The sequence below is a fragment of the Phalaenopsis equestris genome, unplaced genomic scaffold (genome assembly GCF_001263595.1).
Source record: "Phalaenopsis equestris unplaced genomic scaffold, ASM126359v1 Scaffold000770, whole genome shotgun sequence".
In the NCBI taxonomy this organism is placed as follows: Eukaryota; Viridiplantae; Streptophyta; class Magnoliopsida; order Asparagales; family Orchidaceae; genus Phalaenopsis; species Phalaenopsis equestris.
This window is the reverse complement of record NW_018165210.1, coordinates 256,543-268,260: the sequence shown is the minus strand read 5'-3', so window position 1 is coordinate 268,260 and position 11,718 is coordinate 256,543. Positions and strand designations below refer to the sequence as shown.

General features: G+C 33.5%; 1 protein-coding gene across 2 annotated transcripts in view; it reads right to left on the bottom strand.

Annotated features, from left to right (window-relative positions):
* Window positions 1-3,924: 3,924 nt before the first annotated feature.
* Window positions 3,925-11,718, bottom strand: part of LOC110031122 (eukaryotic initiation factor 4A-6) — a 17,287-nt gene continuing 9,493 nt past the window's right edge. For both annotated transcript variants that reach the window (XM_020734185.1, XM_020734186.1), the window contains exon 5: window positions 3,925-4,825. In XM_020734185.1, coding sequence (XP_020589844.1) covers window positions 4,190-4,825 — 636 coding nt within the window. In that variant the 3' untranslated portion in view covers window positions 3,925-4,189. The remainder of the gene's footprint in view (window positions 4,826-11,718) is intronic.

Genomic DNA, 11,718 nt, shown 5'->3' with positions numbered 1-11,718 from the left:
AATAAATTATGATCATTGATGTTGGTCGTATGTTCTTTAATGACTCTTAGTTCTTTAAGACGTGAATTATTGGGTATAATTGATAGAACAATAAATCCTTCATTAGCTAGGTCGACTCAAAGTAGTCTTCTGAGATAAACTTCACCATAGGTCTATAAAGGTTCCACTGGACGAATCAATCCATGTCTACTAACAAAGATCTTTCAGTCAGGTTGGGTCGACTACATCCTCTGACTAAGTAGACTTGAGTTCATGATAACTCGGGATGACAGAACCAGTATTACGAGATCTTGGTTGAGTTCGTCTATCATTCCCTCAATTATATATTTTAAAACATAAACTAGTAAACTTCTACAATCTAAAATTCAATCAAATTTTGCAACACAAAACCTAAGTTGTTGTTACTATCTAATGTGCCTTAATGGCTATCCTTAATCGAAGTGTTATCCCGTTATCGAGAGGGGTAATTAGTCATAGAGTCTTGCACCTATGGGAACCCTGGAACCCATATCTTAATCCTCACCAAATAAGGGAGAAATCTCTGGGCAGTGTATTATCTACAATTTCATCTGCCTTCTGAAAATTAGACCTGAAACCTCAAGTAAACTCTCTCATCAATTCATTTTCAAGAGGGACCGAGGCAGCAAATTTTCGGAGGCCACACTATTGAAGTAGATCTCTCTATTTGCCCCTCTTTTTGTTCATTCATGTGCTTACTTGCATATATGTCCGATTTTTTTTCAAAGTCATTCTATCGTCTTCATACAAAATTCTTTCCAATTCCATATACTTGATGTATGAAAGAAGAAATGGAAGTGCAAGAAGTTATAGATGCAAATGGGGCTCGAGAAAGAGTGAGAGAGGGAAAATAACAAAAGGTGTGAACAAATAAATAGTGTATGAAAAATTCTTGTAAGATGATTTTCATGTGATTGTCAGAAATGAAGGTCCCAAAAAAGCTATATCAAGTAGTCCCAAACAAATCCACAAAAAATACCTCTTATAACCAAAGAATTAAATTTACTTTTATTTGAGACCCATGAGTACTTCCAAAGGAACGTGATCTAATAGTTAGTTATATCTTATGGGGTTCCAAAAATAACTCCTTATTAAAATAATTTTGGTTGTATTCTGGAATATTTTAATAAGACATATCAAAGGATAGTATCATCATTTCAATAGGAGAACCTCATGTTTTAAGCTAAATTGATTCACATATTAGATGATGAATTATTGTATAACCGTGGGTAGTAGCCCCTAAACAAGCCTACAAAATGACATGAAATGTTGTACCAAAGTAATATGAATGGACTTAAATAATATTAATAGCTAAAAAAAAAAAGAGTTTTTGAAACCAGTAGACATAACCCAGTCAACATTTCATAAATCCATGGTCTTGAGATATCAGGGCCCTCAGAACTATACATGCTCTAAACAAAGAGCAGAATGCCATGGTTGATGCTACCCATGGGAGCCACAATGCTTTGAATTTGAAGGAATAAGTTCTCAAGATAGAGCAAAATAGTTTGTCATATGCCATGAGCACCACATCACGACATATTAAAAAAGAAATAAGCTCTCCAAATAGAAAGTAAGGCATCTTGTTGTTGTAACAGACAAAGTTATAGTGCTACTCTTTGTAGAATTGTGCACTTATCAAATACAATAGTTTTCAAACCTTAGTTTAAAAATTATGCCATAAATATTATTTAAGGATGTATGTTAAAACACAATCCATAAAACATGGTTAACTCCATCCTAATTCAAACCATCATAAACCTCATGAAAATTTATGAAGTGCTTCAAAAATCAACTAATGAAATCCCTTATCCTTTGTCCTTAATCATCAAGCCATATCATTTGAAAAGTTTAAATTAATTAAGTCAAAATCCAAAATTAACCTTTCTTGGTTAAATCTAACCTAATTTTGGATTTGCCTCTCTTTCACCGACCGAATTCACTTGGCATAAATCCACCAACTCCAAAACTATAATTGATAAACCTTTATACCATTTCCAAGATTTTCCATAGAAAATTCTAAGCCTACATTAAGCTTCTTTAGATCAATCTAGAATGTTGGATACTCTCCAACTATGTGAATAGCTTGTGCGGGGATGGGTTACCTCCTTGACTCCTCCAAAAGTTCCTCATCAGGACTTCCACTTAGAACTAATATGAAATATTCCATCAACTTTCTCACTTTTATGAGTTCCAAAATTAGATATTTGAGATGTTAGTAATTGTAGTAACTCTTCCACCATCAACATCTCTTTTCGGTATTTTTATTTAAGTGATTAATCTAGCTTTTGCTTTATCTTCCATAAGGATTGTGAATTCTTAAAAAGGTTACTATTCATTAGTGAATTTGCTAAAAACATTCCATTAAACTTGACGAACAATAATCTTATTGTGAGTGAGAGGCGAGAAATCATAATGTTGACTTTAATGATTGTAAGAAATAAACTATATTTTTACAATATCTTAATATTCAATAATGAAACAACTAACTCCAAATATGTGACATGATCTAGTGGGTAAATTCTTCCTATATATAAATCAAGGGGGATCTTAAACTCAACATAAAGCTTCACCTCTAAAGTTTTCAAAGAGAAGACATTCTCAATAGACACCTTTTTGCTCGACGAGGCATGGGAGATGAATCTTTCTTCAAAATTGATTAGTAAGTTTTATCAACCATTGAACTAGAGGGCAGAGCTCTTATACTAAAATTTCCTCTTCTTTATGATTAATTGCATAACTTTAATAATTGCCTCATGGGAGTAATTCTTGAAATCTACTCTATTATTCCTTGGAACATCTTCTTGACCCTATCTTCTCAAAGACTATCTTAGTACTAATTCCTAGTTCTCCATGTTGATAGAGATCTCTATTAACTCTATGGGCTACTTTCATTATAATGTTTTACTAGTCCTCTTTAATTTTTGAAAGATTCATGCTCATTACACATTGATGATGTTAAATTCTATATTATATATCCATGAATGACAATAGATCTCTAGTGAAAAGAGAGCATTATAAAATGAGAAGCTCCAAACTTTCTACTATAAGAAACTTTAGTCCAATTTTTTGAAGCTTGAAAGCATAATAAGAAAAAATCCCCCTTAAGGTGTCCATACTTATCCAAATATCCTTAGTAAAATACTTGTTACTTGCAAACCTTAAACCTATAGTATGCCTTTGGAGGCCAACTTATTTTTCTCATGAAACTAACTAAGGCCATGTTTGGGTGCAATATATATTTATATTAAATAGAATTTATCAAATCCAATCACTACTTCGATGGAGACAAACCTCGCGCACAACAACTGAATAAAATTCTCAATCCGTCTCACAATCTAATTTATTAAATCCAGATTTATATTGTAAAGGAAACGGAACACAAGACTTAGAGATTGAACACAATTAAATTTCATTTAATAAAGCATGAATTTAATCTTTTTATTTGTTGGCATTTGACTTAATTTAAAATTTAAATCCAAGACTAATTCAATTAATAGGATGCTACTAGATTCCATCTAAAGCATTAAAAGACATCATGTCAATCAAAGAAAATATAGAAGGGTCAATTACATACATAACACTCCAAACATTGTTATTTATAAATCTAGCATTAATTTTTCAAATTTTCATACAAACATCAAATTTCACGATAGAATCTCAACTCATATTTTTCATTTCTATCAAATTCTCAATTTTTGAGAATTTTTTTATCATAGCAAGCATAAATGCATCATGTGGTGATGCAAGAAAATCACCTGGGTTCCAATTTTGTAAGTAAAAGTTCAAATCTTAGTTATTTAATTATCCCAATATAGAATCAATTTGAGAGCTATACAGCAATTAAAAAAAAGGCTTAAAATACAGAATCAATATCAAAGTTAAAGACAGTAAAAACCTGCCAGATGATCATAGAAGTGTGGATAAACAAAAAAAAGGTTTTAAACAACATAAACTGATCCATAATAACTGTGTCAGACAGCATGACAAAAGCAGCAACACCTAGAAATAATTGCAAAATGTAAAGGCCAAAAAACCAGGTACAATAATATTTTGCTCTAACCAAAACTAAGACCAATGACCCCAATCCTCACTTGCTCAATCAAACAAATATTAAAATTTGCAGAGAACAACATATAAATCATAAAACAAATAAGGTTGCACCTCCAATTTATATGAGATCTGCAACATTTGATGGCAGTTCTTCTATCACCACATTGTAGAACTTCTGGATATCATAAAGCATCCTCTCATCGTCCTGGGTGACGAAGTTTATTGCAACGCCCTTCCTCCCAAACCGTCCGCTTCGTCCGATGCGATGGAGATAATTCTCCGGCTGGGTCGGCAGATCGTAGTTTATCACAAGGGAAACCTGCTGCACATCGATGCCACGAGCGAGAAGATCGGTTGTTATGAGAACTCGAGAGGAACCGGATCGGAATTCACGCATGATGATATCACGAGAATTCTGATCCATGTCTCCGTGTGTGGCTGAGACTGTGTGATCGCTGCTCCTTAGTTTGTCAGTGAGCCAATCAACCTTGCGACGGGTGTTCACAAAGATCACACTCTGGGTGATGGCTAGGGTTTCATAGAGATCGCAGAGGGTCTCCAGTTTCCACTCCTCCTTGCCAATATTGACATAAAACTGTTTGATACCTTCCAGGGTGAGTTCATCTCTTTTCACAAGAATCCTGACAGGTTTATTCATGAATTTGCGGGTGATCTCAAGGGCTTCTGGTGGCATGGTGGCAGAGAAAACTCCAACCTGGATTTTAGGAGGAAGAAGCTGAAAGATATCGTATATCTGCAATAAAGTTTAAAAAAAGAGTATTAGAATTAGAATCAGGATAAAAATTTACAAAAAAAAAAAAAAGATGTTGAAGCAGTGATGAATCATTTGAAATCACGTAAAAATAGTTTTTAATCAGATTCTTATCCATCATTAGATAATAAATTGTTAGAAAACGCGTAACTAATTCTTTAATTTATTGCTAAAATACAATGAGCAAAATATAAATTTGAAATGCAGGAAAAAAATAAAGATATGAGCTACAATTGTTTCAGTTTATCATGCGAGTGCACCCATCTTTGGGACTATGGCTCAAGAATTAAGAGAAAATTATATTCAAACCACACAATTCTAGTATATTTACATATCTAACATGCAAAATTTGATATTTACACTTATAACAATTTGTTGTCATAAAACTATGTATGGAAAGGTATATTTCACTTTTTAAGGAAGTAAGCATCAGGTCAAAACATCTGCTAGTCAACAAAAATTGAAGGACCAATAGCCATCTCAATAACTTCTTCCAGCCTAAAATCAGGGTTCCGATATTATTCTGGGAAGCACACAAAATGAGCAAATATAGCCTTAAAGGGAGCTAAGCATCAGGTAAAAATGTCTGAAAAACATTAGAGAGTCGATGGCCATCTGACAGCATTTGCAAGACTCAAGTTCAATAATCCATTCTTTGTTCGGCAAGTGAAACAAAAAATCATGAAACAAAACAAACCCCAGAAAGTTTGTCTGTTGTGCAAAAAAAACTACTAACTGCAACAATCACCATAAACACCAACACGAAACTCTGCAGCAAGAATACAGCATAACTCAAATAATAGGATAAAATACTAACGAGCAGTTTAGGATGACTTTTGTTTTTCATTTTTATTTCTATTTTTTTTTATTTATGTTTTCATTTGTAATAAAACTAAGTTAAGTGTTGGCGAAATGAGAATGATTAGGTAGATGAGTGGCCTTACACTTACAGACAAAATGCAAAATGATTATATCCGTGATAGGGTTGGTGTAGCTCCAATGACGGAGAGAGTCGTCGTAGATGATTTGCTCACATTAAAAGTTGAGCATCTGATGATCCGATTAGAAGAGTAGATGTTTTAGATTCGACTTATGTTAAGAAAATTAGAGGTAGACCTAGGAAGTCTCAGGCATATATTGGATAAAAAATGATCTTGAAATATTAGAATTAAATAAAAATATGACACGAATTAAATATTAGAATTAAATAAAAATATGACACTAAATAGGACGCACTGGAGAAAAAGGATTCATGCAGCCGACCCCACTAAGTGGGATAAAGGATTTGTTTTTGTTGTTGTTTTCATATGTAATTAAAAAAAAATTGGTGGACATGGTTGTTTTTAAAAACATCTAAATGTTGCTCTAAATGTTTTTAAAAATAAGTTATTTTATTTTTAAAAATAAATAAATAAAAAATTTTAAAAATGCACTAAACAAACTTATTTTCTAAACCATTATAAAAAAAAATACCCAAAAACAAACTTATTTTCTAAACCATTATAAAAAAAAACCCAAAAAAAAAAAAGATACCAAACAAGTAGTAAGGGATGTGATTGATACATCATAGAAACTAGTATGATGCAAGATTCCAAACGATTTCAAGATCATTTGGTCATCCAATTATATGTATCAAAATTCTCTCAAACAATGACTTCAATTGCATAAAAGGATAGCTATCAGTTTCAATGTGTGGTGCTCATATCTAAATAGTATGAATTAAATGATGGGATATTTGTTGATCATGCTTACAGTTAGTTCATAATTTGAATTGATAAGAATTATGAGTGGGTTTTATGTCGCTAATCATCCACTTTTTTTCACATGCTTGAGAATGATTAAATAAATATAAAAAATGATCAAACTAGCACCCCAAGTAAATTTCATGTCCTATTCCAAGATTAATGGAGCATCTTAAGCTTGAATATTACACAAACCTGTAGCACAAAAATAATTCATAAGAAAAATGATCATACTCTGTATGATAGGAAAAATAATAATCTATTTCTCTTTTCTTGTGTGTGCATATAAAGAGAGAGAGAGAGAGACTTGGAGTCAACTTACATTCGAAGAAAAGGACGATGTGCTTTTCTGCATGTTCTCCATTTTGAATTTTTTCATTAAATAAAAGATAAGAAAAAAGATCATCCATCCTCAAATAAACAATAAAGCTAGATGTAGCAGAGATAAAAATAGTCAACAAAAGCACAAGCGGCAATAAGGTCATTCTTAGAAGTCTAATCAAGCCAAAAAAAAGGTATGAACCAACCATACTTTCAAGTCTTTTAATGACTATCTATGTTAATGGTAATTTCTTTAATTTAAAGTACTTTATTAACTGTTATGACTTTTATTTTAGAATATGTTTAAATTTAAAGTTTGTTGGATGGGGCATTATTAAATTTCATTTAAATGTATGAATTTTTAATCAATTTCTATAAAATAAGGATCCAAAATGAATATTTACAACTGTGAATATTGAATGATATTATTTGCGGGCAATTCGATGCTTTCTAGATCCAGGTTGTGTGATGAATCTCTCCAAATTATGTGCAAAGTTTTTTTCATCTCATCTTTTCCATCACTATCGGAGAGCAAAACTTGTACATTTTCATCATCAATTACTTCTCCATTGATGGTGAGGATTTTTATTTTATTACGGTGAGTAACACAAATCACGTGCAATTCAATGTACCATTGAGTTTCAATCCAACACAATCATACTGAGGAAGACATCACTCCCATATCAAAACCAAAAGATCAATGGAGAGAATACAAACCCTGTGTCAAACCAAAGACTAGCATAGGGTGGTCTTTGAACCCGATCGGACCAGATATGGACAAAAGGAGGCTTCCTGTTCATCCAAACCAATGAATTGTTCACCTAGGTTATTTTAGTAATTTCATTTTTTTAAAATTTTTTTATGTTCCTAATTTCTTGCATACTCACAATTTGTCAGGGAAAACCGGTGAAACACATTTCTTCTCCATTGACTAGTCACAAAGATCAAATGTATCAATGAACTTTGCACTGATCAACAGCTATGATGACAATCATAACATAGAAATTAGTGACTGCCAAACTTTCGCTCATGCATAGTAGCTAGCAAAAAAAACACTCCCTATATCAAGATCAAAGATAGATTGCAGGGGGTTGTGGCCTTCAAATCCTGAGACCAGTGATTGACAGAATGGGACCTCCTCTTTAACCAAACAAAAGATAAATGGTTCTTTGATGGTTCATTTACACTTGTGCATGAGGGAGTCGTTAAGGGCATAAAAACCAGAATTATTCCTGTGTTTGAGCACAAAGGAGTTGAGGGATGACAAAGCAAAGGGGAAAAGACAGTTGCATGAACTAAATGGCGATAAGCCATCAATTGGAGGTCTACCTAGCCTATGTAAGGGCAATTTTGCATGCCTAATAGCAAGAGAGACAAAAAATAACAAAAAATATATAAATAAGTGAAACATAAAAAAGATCAATGATAAAAAATAAAGAGGTGACATTGAGAGAACAAAGACCAAGAAAAAAGGGATATAGAATATAACTCGTGTGAGCTTGAAATAAGGCCAAGGGCATCTCTAAGAAATAGAAGCTCGTTGTAATTCCATAACATTCTTAAGATATGGGTGAATTTGGTTATGCGTGGTTATGCTCGATGTAAACAAAATTGCAAGAACTAATGTTTTATGAATTTGGTTATGTGTGGAGTCATTGCTCGATGAAGAGAGATGTGGGAGAAGTGGATGAGTCAAGAATATTATTGCAGGTACAAAAATTTTGTTGTGGTACATACAATGCATGGGGGTAGCATTTAGGGTTAAATATGAGTTTTTGTTCCTTTTTCATTTTGTTATCTTTAATAAATATAATTAACTCCAATGAAATTGTGAGGCAATAGCACAATACATTCTAGAAATAGGTTAAACCCTGAACTATGATGTCAACTGTTAATTGAAGTCAACTCAATACATGAATAATTTGATTTTGACTTCAATATGTATGGGATTCAGTTTAACTCTTTTGTGCGCTAAAACATAACATACTTACGTCGACTCAACCACAGAAACTTTCAAACCTTGTGTATACGAGCTAGGGGAGCCAATAATTAACAAAAAAGGTATTAGATCCTCAGACCTTCCAAATTATTATAAATGTGTCGAGTTGGATTACTAAGCTTTGTTAAATTGACATGACAGCTTGAGCTTTAGACTACTGAGCTGAAATTTTTCATCCATTAATATTGGGCTTGTAGAAACTAGAAAAGGCCGGCTCAAATATTGTCCTTACAGAATCATTTAAGTGTGTTGCCACCAAGACTATTAGAGTTCATTGAATTGACATGACATTATAACCCATTAAGATTATGAGCAGAGGGTGCTAACTCAACTTTAGAACTTTGAATTAGCAAAGAGATGACTCGATCCTTGAACTAACGAAACCATCATGTTTGCATGCCAAATATTAGAGTTCATTGAATTGGCATGACATCACATTTAAGCTTATGAGCTGAGGGTGATAACTCAACTTTAGAATTTTGAATTACCAAGAAGATGACTCGATCCTTGAACTAACTAAGGGCCCGTTTGGGGCAGTTTATAGGTTGAATTACCAAGAAGATGACTCGATCCTTGAACTAAGGGCCCGTTTGGGGCAGTTTATAGGTAGGCAGTTTATAGGTGCGGCGGTGTTTTGAAAACGCCGCCTCCATGTTTGTTTCTCGCGGTGGAGCCGCGTATGTGAAAACCGAGTTTTTAAGGGTCCGTTTGGGGCAGTTGCAGCTTATCCAGTTTCTGCTGATAAACAGCTTATCCAGCTTATCCTGATAATCACAGCTTATCCTGATAATCTGCTGATAAGCAGCTGAGCCGGATAAGTTGTCTGGATGTTTGGTTTGTGCGTTTGAAAAACAGCTGATTCTGAAAAAATTATTATTGTCCCCCTGTTCTAAATAACTTATTTAGCTATTTGGTTTGTGTTTTTTGTAAACCGCTTATTTGCAATTTTTTTTAGTTGAATTAATAATGTGTGTAGCAGAATTTGTTATTTCTCAATAAAATTAGAGATCAAATGTTAAGAGAAGAGAATACAAAAAAGTGGTGTTACATTTATATAACTCAAATATATCTGATCACATCAAAAAAGCAAATTTACGCATACCAAATATAAAATGCACATTCACATACTAATATACAGTATAATGAGACCCAAAAGAAGAGAAAAAATAACACGTTAAAATGATAAGGAAAAAAATTATAATGTTGACATTAAAATGTAGCAGCATATCACGGCTCATGCTGCTCGGCTCTGATACTCCATAATCCTGAGCGAACCTTATCCGACTGGGACGCAGTAGAAAAAACACTTGAACCAGATGCGATGTTTTGAAATTTTGAGATCGAGGAACTCTGAGTAGCAGTGTCCAGCTGGGATATCATAGAAACAGACCAAACAGCCCCTCTATCGGCCCTCCTGAAGAAACTGCAGTCCTCCTGTCGTTGTGCCCACCGCGGGCACCTGTAAAACTGTCTCTCTAAGCTATGTGTCTGGCGTGACGTGAGTAGCAAGGACGGCAGTCCACACCGACATATTACTTTCTCAGACTTTCCTGAATATCTATGTCTGGCGTGACGTGAGTAGCAAGGACGGTAGTCCACACCGACATATTATTTTCTCAGACTTTCCTGAATATCTGGAACTCATCGTCCTGCAGTTATTAAAAATAGAATAGATCAGTCAAAAAATTGAGGAAATATAGAAAGTATACTTACCGAACTATAAAGGCAACCGGCAAAAAATTTCTGTGACCGTCCAAACTGCTCCACTGTTATCTTAATAAAATCAGTACAATTTAGTATTAAGGAAAAAATTGAATAGGACAAAAATCCATATAGTAGCATTTGGTCTATTAATCCATATATTCGAACATATTTGCAAAACAGCATGTAGCTTGAAGCACACAAATAAATCGAACATATACAGGGATGCATAACACCCAAATGATGCAACAGGTAATTCGAAACTCAAATGTATTACAGAAAGTGTAGATGCAGCAGGTAAATCCGAAACAATATGTGAAAGCTATAATATATGTACCAACAATAATTAGATTTATCTGCAGCAGATAAATCCGAAATTTGTACATATACTTCGCTCAATTTCTCAGGTAAATCCGAATGTTGTACATCAAATAGCAGTCATAGAAATGTTTCAAATGCTTCAACCCAAAATCCAGAAACATAGAAAATGATTCCATACATAACCATACCATAACAGCCATAGAAAATGATATCATACATAAGCAGTCTATATAATAGGTAGAAATGATCCAACTGATGTTTCTCACAGAAAATGTATACCACAGAGAGGCTTCATATATGTTACCGCAGTCATAGTTTACTACAGAAGTTTGAGGCAATTGATATTTATCATAGAGAGACTTTATATATGTGACTACACAATTTTGATGATTTTTCATACATATAAATATATAAAGCACCTCATTGGCTCGACAACAAAAAAACATCTCATTGACTCAACAATGTTTGCCCTCAATATAAAGCACCTCATTGACTCAACAACAAAAATGCATCGAATGTAAAACAGAAAAGCTGGGGGATATCTGCTAGTTGATGGTTGGAGAGCTTGATTTTAAGCACATATTACAACTTCAACTCTTTTATTCTATTATTTTCTGAAGCAATCTTTTATTATGTTAGCAAATAGTTATTTCTTTAAAAAGTGAGGTTCAGGATACTGTATTGATCATGTATTGTACAAATCTAGCTTTGGAATTCCTTGTTGAAAACATCTATTTCGGTTTGGAACATATATGAAGCCTTTCTGTTTTACATTCGATGCAGGAAACTGT